The sequence below is a fragment of the Paracoccidioides lutzii genome (assembly GCF_000150705.2).
Source record: "Paracoccidioides lutzii Pb01 unplaced genomic scaffold supercont2.13, whole genome shotgun sequence".
NCBI classification, from domain to species: Eukaryota; Fungi; Ascomycota; class Eurotiomycetes; order Onygenales; family Ajellomycetaceae; genus Paracoccidioides; species Paracoccidioides lutzii.
Window position 1 is genome coordinate 532,670 of NW_015440959.1, and position 21,385 is coordinate 554,054.

General features: G+C 45.6%; 8 protein-coding genes across 8 annotated transcripts; 4 read left to right on the forward strand and 4 right to left on the reverse strand.

Moving 5' to 3' along the window:
- Positions 1 to 348, forward strand: PAAG_05137 (hypothetical protein; the record flags this gene model as incomplete). The annotated part of the gene is made up of 2 exons (XM_015845482.1): positions 1 to 96; positions 175 to 348. 2 exons carry the CDS (start codon positions 1 to 3, stop codon positions 346 to 348), a joined length of 270 nt encoding a protein of 89 aa, XP_015699708.1.
- A 1,682-nt stretch (positions 349 to 2,030) lies between these two features.
- On the reverse strand, positions 2,031 to 3,422 carry PAAG_05138 (hypothetical protein; the record flags this gene model as incomplete). The annotated part of the gene is made up of 4 exons (XM_015845483.1): positions 2,031 to 2,212; positions 2,277 to 3,148; positions 3,214 to 3,276; positions 3,349 to 3,422. 4 exons carry the CDS (start codon positions 3,420 to 3,422, stop codon positions 2,031 to 2,033), a joined length of 1,191 nt encoding a protein of 396 aa, XP_015699709.1.
- Positions 3,423 to 4,096: 674 nt separating this feature from the next.
- PAAG_05139 (hypothetical protein) lies at positions 4,097 to 5,873 on the forward strand (the record flags this gene model as incomplete). The annotated part of the gene is made up of 3 exons (XM_002792957.2): positions 4,097 to 4,170; positions 4,230 to 4,865; positions 4,937 to 5,873. The coding sequence occupies 3 exons, from the start codon at positions 4,097 to 4,099 to the stop codon at positions 5,871 to 5,873; spliced, it is 1,647 nt and encodes a 548-aa protein (XP_002793003.1).
- A 531-nt stretch (positions 5,874 to 6,404) lies between these two features.
- PAAG_05140 (XAP5 domain-containing protein) lies at positions 6,405 to 9,574 on the reverse strand (the record flags this gene model as incomplete). The annotated part of the gene is made up of 8 exons (XM_015845484.1): positions 6,405 to 6,682; positions 6,738 to 7,142; positions 7,213 to 7,334; positions 7,391 to 7,627; positions 7,829 to 7,894; positions 8,359 to 8,603; positions 8,706 to 9,279; positions 9,330 to 9,574. The coding sequence occupies 8 exons, from the start codon at positions 9,572 to 9,574 to the stop codon at positions 6,405 to 6,407; spliced, it is 2,172 nt and encodes a 723-aa protein (XP_015699710.1).
- Positions 9,575 to 10,047: 473 nt separating this feature from the next.
- On the forward strand, positions 10,048 to 11,345 carry PAAG_05141 (hypothetical protein; the record flags this gene model as incomplete). The annotated part of the gene is made up of 3 exons (XM_002792959.2): positions 10,048 to 10,215; positions 10,336 to 10,382; positions 10,448 to 11,345. The coding sequence occupies 3 exons, from the start codon at positions 10,048 to 10,050 to the stop codon at positions 11,343 to 11,345; spliced, it is 1,113 nt and encodes a 370-aa protein (XP_002793005.2).
- Positions 11,346 to 11,912: 567 nt separating this feature from the next.
- On the forward strand, positions 11,913 to 12,566 carry PAAG_05142 (10 kDa heat shock protein, mitochondrial; the record flags this gene model as incomplete). The annotated part of the gene is made up of 4 exons (XM_002792960.2): positions 11,913 to 11,915; positions 12,018 to 12,239; positions 12,415 to 12,473; positions 12,539 to 12,566. 4 exons carry the CDS (start codon positions 11,913 to 11,915, stop codon positions 12,564 to 12,566), a joined length of 312 nt encoding a protein of 103 aa, XP_002793006.1.
- A 1,341-nt stretch (positions 12,567 to 13,907) lies between these two features.
- Positions 13,908 to 16,911, reverse strand: PAAG_05143 (hypothetical protein; the record flags this gene model as incomplete). Its single annotated transcript, XM_002792961.1, has 2 exons — positions 13,908 to 16,205; positions 16,264 to 16,911. The coding sequence occupies 2 exons, from the start codon at positions 16,909 to 16,911 to the stop codon at positions 13,908 to 13,910; spliced, it is 2,946 nt and encodes a 981-aa protein (XP_002793007.1).
- Positions 16,912 to 18,102: 1,191 nt separating this feature from the next.
- Positions 18,103 to 21,215, reverse strand: PAAG_05144 (hypothetical protein; the record flags this gene model as incomplete). Its single annotated transcript, XM_002792962.2, has 2 exons — positions 18,103 to 20,607; positions 20,715 to 21,215. The coding sequence occupies 2 exons, from the start codon at positions 21,213 to 21,215 to the stop codon at positions 18,103 to 18,105; spliced, it is 3,006 nt and encodes a 1,001-aa protein (XP_002793008.2).
- Positions 21,216 to 21,385: the final 170 nt, after the last annotated feature.

The window sequence follows — 21,385 nt, forward strand, 5'->3', positions numbered from 1 at the left end:
ATGCCATGGCGCAGAAACACCACAAATCCAAACGCGGGAGTATCCACTGCACAGGTTTACCGACCCAGAGCCGAACAACCCAGCATTTTTTGCCTGGTAGGCAAAACACCCCAATTCCACTCACTGAAATAGATTATGTGCGGAGAAATGATTCATAGTACCTTGTATATGCAGGTTACGAAAATTAGCCGATTCCCACCCTTCGACGACTCTTTTCGAGGCGATGAACCTCGCGCAAATGAGCCCATGCATTTGGCTGAGGTCAAAAGAGGTTGTGTCCCTCTGCCCTCACTCCCCTCTCGATGTCGGTCTCGCGCCACGGAACGACTTGCCGTGAAATCGAGCTGAGAGGGTATAGCGCAGTATCTGGGACTATTTGGAGGTCCTTATTGACATGATGGGAGCCATGAGATAGATGTCAAGATGCTTACACTATCATCCCACATTGATGCATAGAGAGCTAACGATGGAGGTGCAGAGATAGAAAGAGAAGGAGCTTAATCTGCTTCACTTTAGTCGAAGGCAAACCCAAGGGAGGAGAACAACTGCAACTGTTCTCCCACTTAGAGGGTAGGTAGATGACGCAACACATCGGAGAAGAGATGAGGGATGGAGATACACCAAGGATTGAGGGCAAGGAATTAAGATTTCAAGAGATCAAGATATCCAAGGAGTCATATATGACCCGAATGAAGGTAAATGAGATGCTGAAAAAGTTCTGAGAGGATGATCAAAGACAAGTTGATATCTGATTGCACAAATCAAAATGAAGATCCGGAGGAGAGAAGAAATGTATGCTTAGGAGCATAATCTTCCTACAGTGGAAGCTTAGAATATCAAAAATGTTTAATTTCTTCTAGCTGAGGTTTGCTAGATATTAATGTCCTGAGTTCTAAAGAAGAGAAAGGAAAAGATGAGTGTTCTTGCATGGAGTTAACTGCATCATCTTGTGGCTGTTCAATTGGGGAGCCGCAGAAGGAGGACTGGGACACTATCATAACTGGGAGACCAGTAAAAAGAAAAATATTGGGACGTTCCGACGTTAGATTTGGGCAGTGAGGTGATGAAATCTACACGAGACGTCAAATTAAGCTACTGGGGAAGCGCGGTTGCATCTTAACTTTACCGCGTTTAAAATTGGCAGATTCAATTAAGCTCATCCTGCAGGAAGCTTGGAAGCTTGGCTTACATTGCCAAGATCTTGGCACATCCCCGCAACAACGGCCGAAGACCTGGATTATATCCATCGTGAAGAGACAATGATGACATCATTGCGGGAAAATATAATGTACGTATAAGTGAGGTGAGCACATAGTGCAATACTTCGTAGTTCCTTTCAATTCCCACGTCTTCTACAATCAGCGTTGTTGTCCTAGATATGTTGAAACCGGATTTGGTTTTAACGCCCAGACCCTAAAGTTGGAGGATCTTGACTGTCCCCCACTGAACATTCAGATGTCTTAGATGAGATAAGCCAGCACCACGTTTTCTATATTCTGTTGTTTAATGTTTTCCCTTCTTCGCTTGTCCTTTGTTTAGACAACGTTAAAACTTAGAACGTCCATCGACGATGCGATTGTCCAGTTGTTGAGGCCCTTGCCTCTTCAGAACGTGAGTTTGGAAATCTCCACTCATGAAACTCAAGTACAGAAGGTGGAAAAGGAAGTTTAAATGTCTCAGAAGTGGTATGATCCCTGAAATGGATGTCGATATGGCTGCATTACTTTTGCTTATCCAAAAAAAAAAAAAAAGAAAAAGAAGAAAAAAAGAAAAAGAAAAGAAAAGAAAAGAAAAAGAGAGAATGTGTGAGTGAGTGAGTGAGGAGACACAATCAAGTTGTCGCTGGCAACAAGAAAATAGCTCAGAGGAATTTGCGAGGACAGGTAACGCGTGGGCTAGTAATGGGGCGTTGAACCTCGGGCTAAAAGGTGGAACTTGGAGTTATCCATTTTGGGGAGACAGAAGTGTTTCCTCACCCCTTTAAGATCCGAAACGGTGAATTCAAATCAGTAGGACTAGTCTTCAACACACTATAGCGCCCATATTTTCAGGCGGTTGTCAATATTGTCCTTAATGAGTCGGTCGTGATGATGTTCTGTATCAGTGCTGGGTTCCGGAATTTCAACTTCATCCAGCGTTTGATACTTCTTTTGCCCCGAACAGGTTGCGAGAACACCACCCATAGGATGAAACACGGCACTAGTGACAGGATCTAGTCCATTTCATCAGTCTTACCATCATCACCCGGCCTAAGAATCCATCTTCTGGAAACTTACCATCGTGAACTTTTATTTCCCATTCCGGTAGCCTCCCTTCTCCACCTACGTTTGAGGGATCAATCCACACCCTTACAACTCCATCAGTCCCACCGGCCCAAATTCCTGTGGAGTTACTATCACCTCCTGGGACAATATCTGCTTTAAGTCTCTGATTTGTTATCCCAACTCTCCCTTCTAGCCACCCAACCAACTGGCCAGTCACTCGAATATCGTACACAAGGATCCCACTACTTTTCCGCTCGACAACGAATAGATATCGACCGCATGGGCTCCAAAGCACCTGCGTAATACCCCTACCACCAATGCGAGCATCTGCATTCGTGCCTGCAATACTAAACGTAGCAATGGTATCGCCGCTCCCGTTAGATGCGTATAAGCCAATATACCTAGTGAAAGTCCCAGCTGCCAGAATTCCGTCGCCAGCTGGACTTATCGCCATTGTTGAAACAATCCCCTTCATGCCAACACCGCCACCAACGATCTTCTTCCGTTTGCTCGGGATAGTTAGAAGTCTCGACACGGGACCGTCTTTTCCGGAACGAGACACGTCGAAAAGACATATTAAGCTGTCTGATCCAGTCAAGAAATGAGTCCCGTTAAGGCTGTGTGGGTAGAGAATAGAATGGGGTGCAATGAAGACCTCTGTTGTGGGAGATATAAGACTATATGAAGCCAAGAATCCTGGGTGAAATGCTGAATTCAATCGGATCGGGTGGTCTCTCACAGAAGAGAGTAGAAGAGCTGATGATGGGTCTTGTAATGTGTAGAAAGGGTATATAGCTGTGGCGTAGACGGGCTCTGAGGATGGAATTGTATGATATGGTTCCAGTTCATGCGGTGCCTTCCTATCCTCGAGTAGATCTGCTGGTCTGTATATATTTAGCACTATGGTTACAGCTCCGCGTGGACCATCTAAGAAAAGAAATGCACATACAGGACAAAGGTTCTAATGCTGTTATCAGCGGAATTTGTAATTATGCTGGTTCCATCCGCTGACCTGTTAATCAAATCTTTAGCTTCTGTGGTTCTATCAAAACGCAAAGGTATGTATCAGGAGTCAACAACTTACCAACAAGCCTCTTTGATATAGTTGGATATGACCTGATGTCCTTTGGTAACCGTCTGTTTCTCATTTGACGACATTTCAGAGGTTGAGAGACCGTAGTTCCGAGTTGAGGCCACGCATGTCAATGCGCAAGGTGCATCAGATTGGTCTGGAGAGTACATATTCTTTTGCCAATATTTATGAAGATGGATGACGGTACTTCTTTGTTGATGACGTATAAACGGCAGACATTCAAACCAAGGACCTAATCATGGGTTACAAAAACAGGATGAGAATAGGTTTATGCTGAGCTTCATGGTAATCGTTTTCATCGGTTAATTACAGAGAGATCGAAGGATACGCATCGACTCCTGGCCAAAATAAGTACCAATACCAGAAGATTTAAATAGTCATGCCAAAAATCATATTGCTATTCCTTAAAAGTCATAAAATGAACGCAACTATAGAGTCGTTAATATTGTTCATGTTTTCGATATTGTTGATATCCATTGTTAAACATCGTCATGTTGATGCTCACAAATAGTTAAATATCTAAATATCGAGCCTCGGCGAAACTTTCCTCCTGTGAGAGCCAAACTGCGACGATTTTCCAACGCCGCGCGGAAAAACAAACAGCTTCGATCTGTCGCATCATCGCATATTTACCTCCTTATTTTCTCTATTCTACCCGGTATTCCACTACTACTCATTTAAACGAGATTGGGACTTTTCTTTATTGAGGTCCATTCTTTGTTTGACTTGCAAAACAACCATGTTTGCAGCGCGGACGTCCTCACCCTCTACTACAGGGTTGACCGTGAATACGTCCTCTGCGAACTCATTGTTGTAAGTAGACAGCAAAATCGTCCTCCCGTCACTATACCCTTTTTCTACAAATATGCTAGCTGTCATTATTCGTGTGCACCTGTGGCTAGAGTGATTCTCCCAGGAAGTTTTGTAGTTGAGAGACCGCCAATGTCGTCGATGTATCACCATGTTGTACGGAGGAAACGAAAGGAAGCAGAGGAAGATAAGAACCTTGCTCAATTAAGGGTGCTTGAGGCTTACTATCAAACTCTTCACATTAGTGGCACGAATACTGCGAATGCACCCGCAACCTCGTCAGGTGGCAGTTTATTTGGCGCCACCGCGCCATCACAACCAGCACAACCGGGAGGGTTGTTCTCAGGTCTGGTTACCCAGAACCAGGAGCAGCAGAAACCAGCTGGATCAAGCCTGTTTGGAGGTAACACTCAGCAAACGCAACAGAGCTCTGAGAGCCTTTCCAAAGGACTCGGGTCGGGAAACACAGAACAGCAAACTGGAACAGGGGAAAGTTCGCTTTTTGGGGCTGGCACTCAGCAACAACAGCAACCTCAGCAGGCGGTGAGCTTGTTTGGTGGTGCGCAGCAAAAGCCAGCTACTGGCGCCAGCTCCCTCTTTGGCGGAGCTGCATCCACCTCTCAACCGCAAACCACCCCACCTCTTTTTGGGGGAATTGGACAGACTTCTGGCACTTCTACCACGGGAGGGGGATTATTGTGAGTAGTCTTTGGGGCTAATACAAATATCTATTTGCTGTTGTGTATTTACTAACTACATCCTTTCTCAGTAATACCTCTCAGACTCAACAACAACAGCCCCAGCAAGGAACATCGTTGTTTGGCAACCGAAATACAACCACACAGCCAGACCAGCGACCAGCCGGCTCAACCGTCCAGGGCGTTAAAATTGACGTCTCAAACCTCGTCCCAACCACCAAGTTCGAGAGCTGCAATGAAGAGCTAAAGAAGGAAATCGAAGCCATAGACACCTTCATCTTGAACCAAATACGCATGTGCAACGAAGTCTCTGACATTCTCCCCAAAATCTCATCCCAAGGCGCCTTCGTGCCCAATGACGTTGACTTCATCCAAAGCAAACTGGACACTCTCCAAGAAGCCCTAGAAAATGACGCCAGGGGTATCGAAAACGTCCGCAACCTAGTCGTCCGGGATGCGGGGGAAGCTAAGCTTGCTTTCCGTGCTCTCGACACCCTTCTCCTCCCCCTCCAATACCAGCCCACGCCAGCGGACAGATGGCTTTCCACCAATCCGCAAACCCAAGCCATTCCAGGCCGCTCACTGCGCTCCAGCCTAAGCGCGCGCCACATGCTCGCTCTCCCCGAAGATGCAGAGGCAGACACAAGTCTCGTGTCGACAAGTGGCCCAACAAATCTGGTCGATTACTTCTCCCAGCGCACGGATGATATGAACACGGTTGTGTTGCGGTATAAGATTAACCTGAAAGAGATTGAGGATCACCTTCGCGGTGTTGAGGCGTCGCTTAATCAGCAGATTAGTGATTTGTCGTCTAGGAGTCGGGATGGGGGAGGCCAGTCGCACGCGCCTGTGTCTAGGGTTAGTGAGCTTGCTGCGACGCTGGGGGATGTGGAGACAGCTATCCTTGGTGTTGCGGGGAGGGTTGGGGGTGTTAGGGAGGAGGTTCAGGAACTTTTACTTGGGCCTTTGGGTACGCGTGGGAATGGAATGACGAATGGATGGTTATGATGGAAAACAGTTAGACAGATATGACTTTTGTTTGTTTTCTTATGCGATCCCTTGTACTTTTTGGTATTTCCTGTTTTGGTTTGTATGCCTTGATCTATTTTGAAGGTCTCATACTTTTGCAATTATTCCTGGACGGATTGCTTGGAGTTACAAGGGGTTTATTTGAGGATGGGTTTTGAGCTTTATCGTGGATGGAAGATTGATAATAATGAATTTTTGTTACGAGATTTTGCGAATATCACAACCTCCTTGAACGACGATTAATATATATATATTTTATCAGACCTCCTGTGTAATACTGACTGCACCAAAAGTGATTGAGGGACGAATGCCTTTCGATATGTAATGGGTGAAATCATCTAAAATGTTTGAGTGAAAGGGTAGCAAAAACAAGGAAGCAAAAATGGGACGTGTTATGACCGCTGTTCTTTATATATACAGGGAAATGTTACTCATCAGTGTAACAATATATATATTATGTATATAAATGCTGCTCTTCATGAACGTAAGGGGCCAACTCCCAATATTAGTTCATGTCCCGAACATGCCAGATCGAGGATCAGAAAGTTGGAGTGAGGATTCTGATGGACGGCCAATTTTGATTCCTGCATTTAGATCGTAATTGTCGGAGCCATTGAGAGAAAATCTGTTGTCAACTGCCTCAGGTGTAAATCGCTGTGGGACGGGGAAACTCTGTTTATTGGTTATGTAATCCTGGTGCGGGCGCCCCTGATATTCTGCTCTGTGGGAAGAACGTGGAGGCTCAAGAAGCCTCGTCCGATGCTGAGGAGTAGATGGTGGCATGTTTGCTGGAAGAATGTTAGACGCAACATGTAGAATAAAAACAGAAAATTATGCACATACTAGTGCGAAAAGATGGTGGTATACCACTTGGTGGTGGCATTGCTGCGGAATCTACGCCATTTTTGGTAGCTGTTCTACTCCCACTTCTTTGATGCCGGTGAAGTTGTTCGATACCCATATTGGTTGTGGGATACCGGGAGGGACTCCGTCGAGGGGATTTTGCGAGAGAGGTCAATGGGCGAAACAAGTCCTCAGTGCTCGAGTTTGATTTTGACCCTCCTCCCAGGGACTCGAGAACCTGTGTGACTGAATCAGATGCCGCTGTCTGAATCTGTGGTCTCATAGCTCTACTCTTTAAAAGGTTGTAGAGATTTGTTACTTGGGCGTGCTTCTTGCACTTTTCCCGATAGATATCCACTAGCTCGTGGTTCTTTTTCTGCAGCTGCTCTTGACCTATTTGCATCTCTGAAGATTTGCAAATTTCCCATTAACAAACACTTCGACGTAACTCAGGACTACGACAGAGGGAGCGTACCAGATAAGCGGTTTTGGAGGTTTGATATTTCAGAATTTGCATCGTGAATTACCTTGTCCATCTGTTGGTTAAGGGCACTGTATTTCTCCGTCAAACTCTTGCCGAGATATTCCTGATAGAAGCTGGTCTGAAGTTAACTCCCTCGGAAAGCGATATTTATTAGGGTAGGTAAGCGTACATTTCCTGGGCGGACTGATATGTCCAAAATGCCAACGCACGCCCAGCACACTCCATTATCGTATGAGGGTCAAGTCCACTCAACACGCTAGTTTTGTAGTCCTCACTGGGGGTGAGAACGGTGGCAACTGCATCGTCAGGGTTGACCAGACTGGCGCTACAGGCAGGGCACTGCCGTTCAGATGTCGTTGGGCGTGATAGTCCCAGGATGTCAGCACATTGAAGGCAGAAGATATGGCTAATCAAAATAAGCAATTAATCAGTGAATTTCATGCCATCGGCCTGTCCCCACCTAAGGGTAGTTTTGGGGGGGAGGAAGGGGACGACGAACGAGCATGTAGTCACCACAGCCCTCTCATTCAGCGTTACTCTGCACTTTAAAGAGTTGCAGCGGAGACAAAAGTCCAAAGCTTGAGCCATGACGGAAGAGAGAACACACCATTTCAAGTTGACAAGCCAAATGCAAGCAGCCACAAGCCACTGGAAAGACACTGCATTTGTATACCTAGATACATCTCAAGTGTATCAGGCGTCGATGAAACGAATGAAGTTGAAGAGTTTTGAAGGACAAACAAAAAGCCGAAGTCGCAGAGTTGTGGATTACCTGATTAGGAAACCACGGCGGAGGAGCCGCACTCTGGGGGAAAGTGCACAAGGCACTGTATATGTTTGTTTGGGAAGGAGTCACTCTGATAGATGCTCACCTGACTTTGCTGTGTTCACTGCTTGGAGGCAACTGGATATAAACAAAACCGACAGACATCATATATTTATAGTACGACACTGACACCGACCTTGGAACTGCTTGTGTCCAGTCGTTAAAACACAAAATCCATATATACGCCAATAATGTCCCGCCCATCCAACCGCATATTCTGAAAAACGCCGAGGGGAAGACACCATGTACCCTAGAAAAAAAACGCGTTGCCTTTGTTATCCCTTCTGATACTCCCCATCTTCTTTACGAACTCTTCTCCAGGCTCATATTCTCGCCAGAGACTCGCTGGAAATATGTGCTTGTTTCGCTCAAACCACCTCCGGTCAACAACCTTGGTAAAGGTGGGATCCATGTTCCCCCCTTCAAGCTGGGGTGGCTGTGATTCCGGATCATCGCTAGGTTCGGGCGGGGCAGTATTGGTGTAATCGAATAGTAACCCACCAGCTTTGGTAAAACTTGGGACTCGATTCGCGATAAAGTAGTAGAGCTCATAGTGCTTTATATAGAACCAAAACAAAAGTTAATGTTAGTAGTTTGCGAAGGCAAGCGAAAAAGAGGATAACGAACGGAGGAAAAGAAACAGGATCAGAGCACATACATGTGGAATAATTACGTTCCCTCGAACACACATTAAATCGTCCACACCCACCCTCGCCCACTCTCTACGGTAGTCTTTTCGACCTCTGCCAGACCTCCCACCCCCACCAGCACCTCCAATCCCCAGTTCCGCGGCTACCTTCCGACAGCGCTCAAGGAAAACCCATATCGGATCACCCTTCTTGACCTTCACAGTCCCTACAGGGATGTTCGTTCCATCGTAAAAGACGAACGGTATCAATATCTCAGTCGCTTTCACCTTTTCTTGCAGTGCCAGGAATTCCCGCCGGAGAGCATCTCGCGTTTGCGCTTCGGCCTCTCGGGCTGACTTTGTGACGACTTTCGGAGGAGGGATGGATAGATTTGGATTGGGCGCTATTCGTCGCGCGGGCGGTTTTGGGCTGTCTTCTGCGGGGGGTTTGGATGGTGATTTGCCCTCACTGGTGTTGGGAGTTAGAGCAGTGGAAGATTCTACCTCATCATCCACCTCATCATCACCAAAAGATAATTTGCTCTTCGCGAAATGACCCAGCTTCTTCTTTTTCTTTTTGGGAAATAGTTGGGCAGACTCGGCCCTGTACTTCGTCTATTAGCTCTACCTTCTTGCATCCTGGTTCAAACATACCCGTCAGTTGTTTCTCCACCAGAAGGGGTGCCACTTCTAGAATTCCCCTGAACAAACCTCCCAAGAGATTTGTCATGCGCCTCCCGTTCCTTTTGTTCAAGAACCTCAGCTCGTCGTTTCCGGAAGTCTGAGAGGTGAACGAGGCCAACCGTTTGCGATTTCAGTAAGTCTTCGGCGGAAGCCGTCTGGTTCACAAACGAACGGGGGGTCGACGTTCGACTCTGAGGATCTGAAGGCGGTGCCATTCCATGTAAGTAGCATATGGCCGTACCTCCAGAACACGAGTTTTTCTTCTTCTTCTTCGTAGTTGGTTGTTTATCGCAAATTAAATAAACATGCAAAAGCTTGCAACCTTGGAAGCCCTCCGAGGAAAATAAAATGTATCACGTGACCTAGATTTGGCAGCGGGTGGCAGTTTGGCGACCCATAAATTAGAATGAAAGATCTAAATATTTGCTTTATTTACCTTGATCGCATCTTTAAACTATGTCTATTGGAATTGATACGCCCAGTACAATTTATTCCGATCTGTTCAATACTCCACCATCTCCCCCTTTATTGCGACTTTTCTTCAACTTTCGCAGCAGCAAGACTTTAAAGCGTACAGCTTCCTGCCTCTCAAGCTCCAAACTCTGAGTGAACCGAGTTCCGTACAACACGCGCCCGATATCATATCTCCCTAAAAGTTTACCGATTCCAAGCTTTTATAGTGGTAATGATGGAAGAAGACGATGACGAACTCTATGATCCCACTGATGCTGTTGCCACCACTGAAACCCCAAAGGACGCGGATGCAGACGCTAGCGGAACAACCACAGTAACGGAAACAGAGGTCGGGGGTCAAGGGGAGGAAGAAGAGGAAGAGGAAGAGGAAGAGGAAGATGAAGTTTGTTTCCCAGACAATCTGTGTCTTTTTTATTTTTATTTTTATTTTTATTTTTATTTATTTATTTATTTATTTATTTATTTATTTATTGGCGCCTGGGAATAACTAATCGAGCTGTAGGATGATTTCAAAATCATAACCGATGCCCCCGCGGAAGCCATAATTGAGTAAGTTCCCATGAGAAAATGTAATTTTATTTTGGTCTATCATGCGCTTACGGGTAAGAACACAGGCAACCTCAACCTCCTAGACATTCAGTTCTTCGAAATGAATCACTACGGCCCTCAGCAGTCGAAGCCATAAGCGCCCCTAAAGCTTCTACTCCTTCAGTCGTCCCGAAATCTGAAACACCCACTCTCCCTCCCGCTATAGCTGTTAGGCCTGCTGCACCTCAGAAACCGGGCTCAGCATATCCTCCCCAGCACACATCAACTATCGACGTCAATGCAAACCCAGTCCACCCGACGACCGGCAAGCCTATATTGTCTACGGATCTAGATGCCGATTTTCCCACAGAAAATGACAAACCGTGGCGAAGGCCTGGATCGGACATGACGGACTACTTCAACTATGGCTTTGACGAATTTACCTGGGCGAGCTACTGTCTAAAACAACAGGCACTGCGAAAGGACGTGGTCGACCAGAAAAAGCAAATGGATGAGATGCACGCTTTCCTTGGTGCCGGTCTTCCAGGCCTTCCAGGTTCTGCACCAGCACCTGGGCCAGGTCCAGGGACACCAAACGTTGTACCTGGAGGGGGCACCCCGGGCCCAGGCCCTGGCCCTCCGCAAGTCACTGGTCCCCCTCCAAACGCAATGCCTGGTATGCCTCCTGGGATGCCCGAGATGTCGCAGGAAATGATGCAGGGGATGTTTACGAGCATGATGGCACAGGGGTTGGATCCTTCTTCAATGGATCCAATGACTTTTATGCAACATGCACAGGCAATGATGGGAGGGGGCCAACCTGGCCCTGGCCAGGGAGGTCCACCAGGTGGACAGCCGGGTTTTGGTGGGCAGCCTCCAGGACAGTTTGGGGTACCAGGCGGGGGCCAGCCACAGATGGGGTACGGCGGATACGAGCAGCGCGGCGGAGGATTTGTCAGAGGGAAGGGAGGGAGGAGGTGGTGACATTGTTCAAGATGATTTCATTTTTGTGGGCTGGCACTGTATTTCTCTTGTTTTATTTATGCTGATTTCGATTTGGTTTGGGGCATTCTGGGCGTTGTTCTCCCGCCAGATAAGCTATCAATGGATTATGAAAGGAGATATCTTCCGTGCACGATAAGAAGTAATTCTGCTCCAGTCGACAAGAAATACATGCACATGTATATAGACAAGTTATCCCTGTTGACGCGAGCACGCTGTATTATTTCAAGAGAATTCTTTGTCCTTCGTCCCGTACGGAATCTGGGTGAGTTTGCATTGTTTGCACAGGAGCTTCATATTTATGCGCTAAACCGTATTGGGCCAAGAGCTGTTCTCTTCCGGGTCTTGGCATTTCTTCTGGAAATTTCTCAGCAGGGAAAAAAAAAAAAAAAAAAAAAAAGCGACAGGAATCAGTTCTCCATCTTCAACTCCTCCGTTGCATCCACTCGACGCAATCTGTTCCAATTTGTTACCATACCTCTTCTTTGCGGCTTCCCCAGTAGCAATTCGAATCCTCCCTTTCTCCCCTTTTATTCTTCAACCATCGAAATGGTATGTAGTTCTTTTCCACACGGAAGCAAGCAGCAACTGCTACCGGACTATCATTTGACTTTGTCCAACTCCCTTTTCTAACATAAATTGAACATCAATTAGGCACTCCGCAGCATCAAGAGCCTCGTCCCACTTTTGGATCGTGTCCTTGTTCAAAGAATAAAAGCCGAAACGAAGACCGCCTCTGGCATCTTCCTCCCAGAGAGCGCCGTTAAAGAGCTTAACGAGGCCAAGGTCCTGGCTGTTGGGCCTGGTGCTCTTGACAAGAAGGGTAACCGAATTTCCATGTGTGTATCTGTTGGCGACCGGGTTTTGATTCCTCAGGTATGTTCCACTCTTCTCGAGAATCAATATCCCTAGGGGTGGGGAAGGTGGAGGAAATGAAGGCAAACGTGGTCGGGTGATCCACGGACGTAATTGATAAAAAGAATGATATAAAGGAGTGGTAAATCAGTTGCTATACGAATGCTGATGACCTATTTTTGTTATCTGGTTATAGTATGGAGGCAGCCCTGTTAAAGTCGGCGAAGAAGAGTATTCTCTCTTCAGAGATTCTGAGTACGTTACACTCTGACCCATCTCTCACCCGGAATAGCTTCCCCTAATATAGAGAACACTTATAGGATTCTCGCGAAAATCAACGAGTCATAATACCACCGTTGAATGAAGCCCATCATACCCGCAACTGAAACTGTACATTATGTAATATCATGAATTTGGATTACAACCTATCGCACCATAACAATATATAAGAACATTAGGGGGAGGTAAACGGAAGGGAACAGTTTTCGATCGGGAAGCTGGATATGTTGTTCTAGTGCTCTTGGTAGTAACATCGAAGATGTAGCCCCTATGTTGAACTCATGCGGTACAGTTTGTTCTACTTGGCAATTGTTTTCCCCAATGGTACCCAACCAGCCGCGCCTTTTCTATTTGTGATTTTATATTTTGATACGTTCTAGCGCATCATATTCATGGTGTTTTATCTTTCATATTTCCTTGTGTCTTTCAGCTGAAATATACTTATAAAATGTACGATCTCCTCTCAATCTCATTCCCGAAATTACGATTACACTCTCATTATTTTAGAACTACAAAAGTACCTTTGAAAATGTAGTCATTCAATTAGAATCTTTTGTCGGCAATTCGGGCATTCTTCATTTTCATCCGATCGAAGTTTGGGCGTAACTGTACAATTACGAAGTACTCTCCTGTGAACATCTACTATCCTTGTCAGAGGCGTATTGCAAACTACGTTTGAAAATAACGAATTATTCTTGTGATGTCATCTATACCCTGTACAAAAGTGACAAACAATAGAGACTACACCTAGTCCGTTTTTTACGCCCTGTGAATATCCAATGGGGAAATGGGGCTTTCGAGCAATGAGTACAGAGCAATAGTATCATGAATGTGGAAAAAGGGCAAAACCCCTGGAATGTGTAGTGTTCATGATACTGGTTCATGCGCGAGCAATTGCAGCTCCCTCAAGTATCCCTGTTGGTGGACCATCACCTCATTGCAATCAAAAAAAAAAAAAAAAAGATTAAAAAAGATTAATAAATGCAAATTCGGTAAGAGAACAATGGCTTTCCATTTGGTAGTTGGAAGCAGGACTGTTGGCCATCGACTGTCCATCTTTAACTAGCCGCCGGAATGCCAATGTTTGCCACCGCAAACCTTCAATTTAGGTTCGGCTGCTCTAACTAACTGTTTTTTGGGAACGATCTGCCTACAAAAATATACTTTTAAATCCCCTCGAGAGTTTGTTTTGTCATGTCTAGAAATAAATCCTTCGTATACGATCTTCAGACGTTCTAACAGTTATTCTTTAAAGGGATTCAATCATCGATATTGTTTTTTTAAAAAAAAATATATTCACTGATATTTTATACTCTAATACTCTACTTGAAGTTAAAGGAAAGGATAAGAAGATAGAGTAGGAGCTGGAAATTCTCAACAATTCTTTGTTACATGCAATTTATTACAATTTCACCTCTCCTCAACGCCTAATCTTCGTTCCACACGTTCTAAGACACGTTGACCGAATATGGGCGCAAATATACGCTCTCTTTCTAAGGGATTCATACCAACAAAGCGGGCGAGTGCTTTGTGCAAATCTAAGGTCCCTTTGGTTTGAAAATTCATCAAGAAGCTTCTATCGTACCCTAAATCGTCTCCGGTCTTCCTCTCCTCAAAGGGATAAAACAGTGCCATAAGTGCTGCAAACGGATTCAAGCCCATCTGGCGAAGAAGAAGCTCGTCAGGTGAGGCATCTCCCACCGAGAAAGCGTGGTTGGATTCGCCTGTCCCGTGGATAGGGTTGGCTGGGGACCATCGGGAGGCAACATGATATCGGTTTGCAGCACATACTAGCCAATTTGTTAAGTTGTTAGGGTCAGCCATGACGACGGAAACAGTTACTGTGGTAAAGTGGTTTAGGGAATCACAAAACGCCCTCAGCGAGTCAACAGCGTTCATGGTGCTAACGTTCATTCCTATTTCGGAGGCGTGTTGCTTCGGGCTATTTATGTGGTTGCAAATAATAACATATAATTCCTCATATAGAAGACAAACGTTGGAAATGCGCTGGCGAACAGGAGAATTCAGTTCATGTACAATTCCCTGATGATGTGGTTGGTGGCCCGGCAGATATTTTTGAAGTATCTCTTGAGTGGTGGTTAAAATAACGCCTACAGCTGGGGAAAGTGATATATCTGCTATTTGAGGTTCGTCGCTTGGTGAATCGGTAGAATGACCTTGAGCTTGCGAAAACAATTGTGGATGACGAGGACTCGCCGCTTTAGAATCACGGAAAATTAAATGGCATGCTGGGGACAATGATTCAAGATTGTGGATTATCGCTCGATGAGTTCGGAGAAGTGAGGTAGATATCACAAATGTTAATGTTCCTAGAGGCGCAATCGTGCTTGGAACGGCTAATGTGGGAATGGGAGTAGCATGAGAGCTTAATTGAGTGGACCTTTCCAGCAGATGAGCACCAATCCCGGGACTCAGGGTACCTGATGCCGAAATCGGCAATTCTGGTGGAGCTGGGTGGGAAAAATATGGACACACATCTGGACGGGAAACCCTAAGGTTGTGACCACGAACTTCCATAAAATTCGAAAGAGAATCTAGAGGTGAAGTTTTGGAAAATCGCGTTCTTTCAGCTCGCTGATTTTCCACATCCAGTCTAATATTTGAAAATTTCTGGGAACTTGCTCGCTTTTGGGAAACTCCTAAATTATTTGCATGCTGATATTGCGGACAACTCCTTTTTGGTTCATTTATAGCAGTAAATAGGGGATGTCTTCCGATTGATGAAACCGGTCGTTCTATTTCCCTGCAAGCCGGTGACGGAAGTTCCTCTTTGTCGTCTAGATTCGAAAGGCGAGAGTCATGAGGGGAATCTGGCATAAATTTCTCGACCCCGTCTTCCACGCGGTTTAACAGATCGACTCTGCAATAAAACCAGTCCAGTGCGTCCATTGGCCCAATACTTTCATTGACGTACAGCCTCCGTAATTCCATTGCAAACGGTACCCATTTGAGATACTGTCCACCACGTTGGTAATGGAAACTGTGGGACCCAATTAAATGTTCCTGTTTAACTTTAGAAATAAAGGAGTGATATAACTCCTTCAGTTCAGACTCCGATAGGCTGTAGATGAGAGGCCATGGTGGAAAAGTGTGTGGCGACTTAAGTATTGGAACCTCACATCGAGTGGAAATACCAATTCCCCTGATGAGCTCGTTTTTATGTTTGTCGTCAGTTATTTTCTTAGCTGCACTGGCAATTTCTGCGAGATCGTTCTCGACGAGGTCGCCATTTTCAATTTCTATTTCATCACAGGAACTCCATTCAGGAAGAACGCCAGATCTCGCCATGGCATTTGTAATTTCCTCATCATTTTCAGCGTATCTCTTTTTGGTCGATACGGGCGGAGCGATGGGAGTTTCAACCTTGAAATCTTTCATGCTATTCCTAACAAGAGGATTTAAAGATAGCTCTAAGGATGCCTGTGGTGCTTTATTCGATATACCTGACAAAAGTTCTGGATATACACCAATATTGGAACCCGCAAGAAATCCCCTGACTACGTCATCGGAGTTGCGTACGGGAGTAGCCTCAAGTTGTCGGCTCTCAATGTCTTGATATCCAGGCATCGGGGGGGTTATAGGCTCCGAGAGGATTTCTAGTTCTAAGAAAGGGGAAGACGGGATAAATGGAACTGGTGTTCGGTCCCTAGGTAAAAGTGTCGGTGTTTGAGGGTCGATCTCTTTCCTCTGGTGCCCCAGTTAGACGTTTAACTATATTTTCCAAATCTGCATGATGCACACTAACCTTGCCGTAGCAGATAATCTCTTCATCTAACCAGTCATCGCTAGCCGGCTGCCCAGCCTTCAGAATCTGATCTTTGATCTCCTGAAGAAATATCAAGACCTCTTTTGTACAGTTCAGCTTTTCACCTTGGGAAACTTCCCGTAACTGCTTTGACTTGAGCCAAAATATTGCTGGAAACTTCAAACCCTCGTCATTCTCATCATACACGTGTTCTAGTGGCAAGTTAATCTCAATGGCATGGAGTGAGATCTTTTGATGAAATGATTGCACATCGAGTTCATGATCTGTCCGCAGCATTGGAGTATCCTCTTTCAAATTTCGAATTTGATAGAAGTCTGGTAGATATTCGTCTTCCTCATAACGATTCGCATTTAACTCTCCATATTTCGATTCAGCGGTAGATTTAATAATGGATACTAAGAGGGGTGCACTAGTCCAGCTAAAATCAAGCTTCTCCTTAGATATTGCTTCTATCTCAGAGTGGATACCTGATAGATCAATAGAAGGAATTTGGATTATATCACCAAAAGAAGGGTCTATGTCTTCGACGGCCGGTTGGATGAACTGGGATGGGTCGAGAATGCTGCTGTTGGCGATATTGTGAAAGCGAGCGTATTCGAGGAGAGATGGTTCTGATGCTGACGACATTGTTCAAGATTTGGATAACCTGAAGAAACTATAATCTTCATGCCACCTTCTGATCAACATATGAGATGAGCGAAACCCCAAAGTCCCCATCACTATGTGTGCCATTGCTTGCAATCCATAACTGATGTAGTTGAAGAAGAGGATATCGGAGGAGGAAAAGATGCCGTCAAAATAAAATCCACACGTGATTCCATGATGTCCCTATTAATTAATAAATGAGGCGGCTGCGTTATTCAACACAACAGCCATCAACTTTTCCAGTTGCAAGTATAAATGGAACAAAACTTGGGATACACCCAAGTCTTGACAAGCATTGCCTAGGGATCAGTAAAAGTTTTGTTCACAGAACATAGGAAAATCCCCCACACTAACTTCATCTTATGCGACACAAGAAGGCGTGATAATCCCTCAGGGGAACAACTGGAATTAGATGAGCAGTTGGGATTGGGTACATTCACTGCATGGATTTGCCAGCGAAATAAAAGCATTCATATGTGTTAGGAGTCTATGTGGTGATTATGATATCAGGACTGCAAGATGCTCAATCAAAGAGAGGACCAAGGAATTAACAAATGAAAAAAGGAGAAGAAAACAAATGAATGCTGTGGAAAGAGATCAAAATAAGAATAACAACCATAACCGTGAGAGGATCCAAAAATAATTTCGTTCCATTAATATTTTTCAGTATGTATTCATCATCTTCTAGAATTAGTTCTTCATGGGTGACACAAGGGGATTCCATGATCCCATAGGTATATGTATGCGGCCGTGGGCTACGCAATGGGTTCGTCATATGCGCGAAACTATTCCCCCTACACCCGAAAACGTACGCAACAGATTAAGAGAAATGAGGAAGAAACATGGCGTGAGGGTTACAATGCAAATATCAAAGTGACATAAAAGGACCAAACACCCTGTATATACACAGCGTAATAAGCTAGGCTGGAAACTCCTTGGGAATATAATGGAATAATATGGACAAGAAGAAACATAAAAGACGACGATGGGTGGCTCATACATATGCAAAAGAGGACGCTGACACAAGGGAAAAAGCAGTTAAATAATTTCTCCCAAGTGATACTCATTAATAACTGGAGAAATAGAAACTGTAGGTAAAGAAGGGAACATAAAGCCCTCGAGCAAGAACACTTCGACACATCACTCATGTATGTTGGGTGTTTTGACAACCTCTTACGGAACCCACAACCTGACGAATCCAGCAACTTCGCGCCTGCATGTAACGCAGCTTCCGAAATTATTCATCGCAAGGCTGACCCTGCAATCTTCGCAGACGCAAAGACAGCGACACGGCCATGTTATAATTGACCGAGGCGCAGCCTGGCAGATGACACATTGTGGTCCATCGGCACCGAGGCCAGAGGCACCGGACTTCCAAGACTGCGGGTCCTGTTGCGAACGGTGTCCCGAGGAGTTGTCTCGGCCCAGTCGCCGTGATAGTATTAGGTTTTCGAGGATCTCTGACTCTTCTTCGGAAGAGGGTCTTTTCCGTTCATTCGATCCAGACAATGTTGAAGGGTTGCCTCGCATGTGGGCACTGTGATATCGCGATGATGTGAGAACGCGAGCCCGGTCTCGTTCCATTTGGCTTCTAAAACGACTGCGGGTCATGATTTTACCCTCATCCGCTGCCTGCAGATGTGACGCTAGCACCCGAGCTTCGTGTCTGGCTTCGTTGTCTCTCGGGTCGAGGAGACGGGCAAGAGAACTCATATCAAGCAGAGTTTCGTCGGTTGGTGTATTTGAACTTGACCTTGAATTAGACCAGGTATTTTGCGGATTCCCCATGGTGTACGGGTTCTCTTGAGTTGGTGTCCGACGACCAACTGACTCCCACTCCGATTCGTCATTTGTAGACATAGAAACAACGCTCGTATTATCTTCCAAATCATCCTGGGAGGGTGTATAGTCTCCACTCTCATCTTGATTGCCCCATGATCCCCCGACCTTCCACCAGTTATAAAGTTTCCTATCAAAGCGACTCTCCTCCGCTTCACCCCATTGGGAAGTGTTCGCCAGCTCTCTTTTCCTCATTTCCTTTTCAACGTCAAATTCGTGATCTTCTGGAAGCTCCAATTCGCCTTCGTCGGTCAAAATCCAAAAGTCAAGTGAATTCGGCTCCTGGGTTCTTTTTCCAGTAGCTGCTTTGCGACCAGTACCACCCAACTTGGTCAACCACTGAGGTCGGGCAGCAATACCCACAAGTTCTAGGCTTCTAAGCATCCAAAAGGCCACCCACCCTACCAGAAGGAAGAAAATTCCACGAAAGAACGTGAATCCATGATAGCATCTACTGGCCCCTTGGAATGCGCCAACTCCGCCAAAGGCGCTTTGTTTCTCGATCGATCGAGCTCCTTTTCTCTGTTTTTCAAATTTCTTTTCGCGGCCGTATCCACTCTCCCATTCAGTTGTGCGTTCAGGTATATCGAAGGAAAAAGTTTCATTGACACCAGAAGGGAATTCCATTGGCTGAGGGATATGTGTTCTGCTAGCATTATTGTTTCTCAATGCTTCGATTTCCGAGAGCCTATCCTCTTCCAGCCAAGTCATTGTTCTAGCTACCACGCTTTTCCCTTCGTTTAGAAAAACGGCGTCACTAGCTGCTGCTAGAGAGGCATACCCTATCCTAACCAGGGCAGTATAAAAATCTTCTCTAAGACTAAAACGGATATTCTTGATTTGAGAGGCTCCTTGCATATTTGCATGGGCAAGTGCGAATCTTTCACGTAACGACGCCGGAGATGTACTCTCAGGTAGAGAAAATGCCGTTATAAGTAAAGCTAGTCCATAGATTGCAACACAGGTCAAGATGCCCAGGAATATGAGCAAATGTGGCACGAACCCAACAATACATACTGTAGGGAATCTGAGGACTCCGGTATCGGTACCGATAGGCGAGCCATCGAAGAGACCAAAAAGCATAGAAGCCATAAAACAAAGACCCCAAAATGTAGTGTTGATGAGACGACCTTGGTTTTGACGACCAAATACGTCGAGGATATTAGATGATAAGCTGTTGCAGCATGAAATCAGAGAGATCAACAGAAGCTCGGGGGTGACGTTGAGCCTCTCTAGCACTTGATTCCGCGAAAGAAGTTGCGTAGTAGAAGGGGCGCCCGCCGCGTGAGTTGCGGAAGTTTGGCCCGCAACTTTAGGCACACCAAACAGGCCAAGGCCGACTGAGTGACTTATCATAGTTTCCGCTTCTGCAAAGGCCAGGGAATGTTCGAATATAGACATTCCTGCCTCCGTGACAACCCCTCTTCCTTGCAATGCACAAGACAGCGTTTCAACAAACTGGTTGAGGCAGAGGCGGAGGAAAACAGACCAGAGAATAGAAAATGAACCATAAGGGAAATCTTTGGCTCCAGATAATCGGCCCATATGAACAGCATTACAGGAATCTTGATCGCTTTCCCAGGGCAAAAAGAAGGAGGAAAATGAATAGAGAAAACCTCCTTCACCACCGTAATCCAGACTAGAACGTTTTCCTGGTTTACCATACCGTAGCTCTGGGTATTGTGGTGATGTTTGGCAATGTATAGCTCGTAGTATCGTGATGATTTGGGTTACGAAAAGAATGATAGGAACTATTCTCAGCGCTAGGCGAGTTTGCCATTTGAGAGAGAGATGGCGTCTTGTGGAGCCGTAAATCGTTACCCGGTTCAAAATCAGTGCCTATCAGCGGAATCCTTTAGTCAATCCACCCTAACTTCATGAATTCCCAAATTCCACATTCCCCTCCCGGACAGCCCTTTATTAGTGTGTAGAAAGGTTGCACTCACCACTGCAAAGCAAGCAATCGACCATCGACTGGTCATGTAGCTAAAGAACCCGCCAAATTTCCTCACATTATGCAGTAGATCCCCAAAGTTAAACCTTGAAGCATCAGCTGCATCAGCCGCTACTCCAACTCCATCCACTCCCGCGGCTGCTATCACTGGCTCGTCTCCCGCAAGGCCCACCCCACCAACAACGCCTGTGGCATTATCTATCATATTCGCAACTACTGTTTCCAGTCTTAGAAATCGTAGAATACTCCGGGGAGCTGTCACAAATATGAAAACCTCTGCCTGGTAAATGACGCGAAGCGGAGTGAGTAAGAGGTCTTGAGAGGTAGAGGAAAGGAACGGCAGTTTCGAGAGGGTGGAATTTATGAAACCAAGGTTTTCATAAAGAACAGGAGATGGTGTTATTGAGGTCAACGGCATATCTGCTGTTTCGGTAGTTGTAAATATGACCGCAGCATCTGCCATCGAGTTGACATCGGTTGAGTACATTGTCATCGTAAAGGAGGAGTCAAGTCCTTTGATATTGTCCAGAACCAATCTTCGATCGATCAGCTTTTCACTTGTCCCTCCTTTCTCTGCACACCAAATGTGAAGATTCCCAGACAAACAGCCGTGTTAATTCAATAATAAATGTCACAGAGAATCGGATGACCACAGCTCCATCA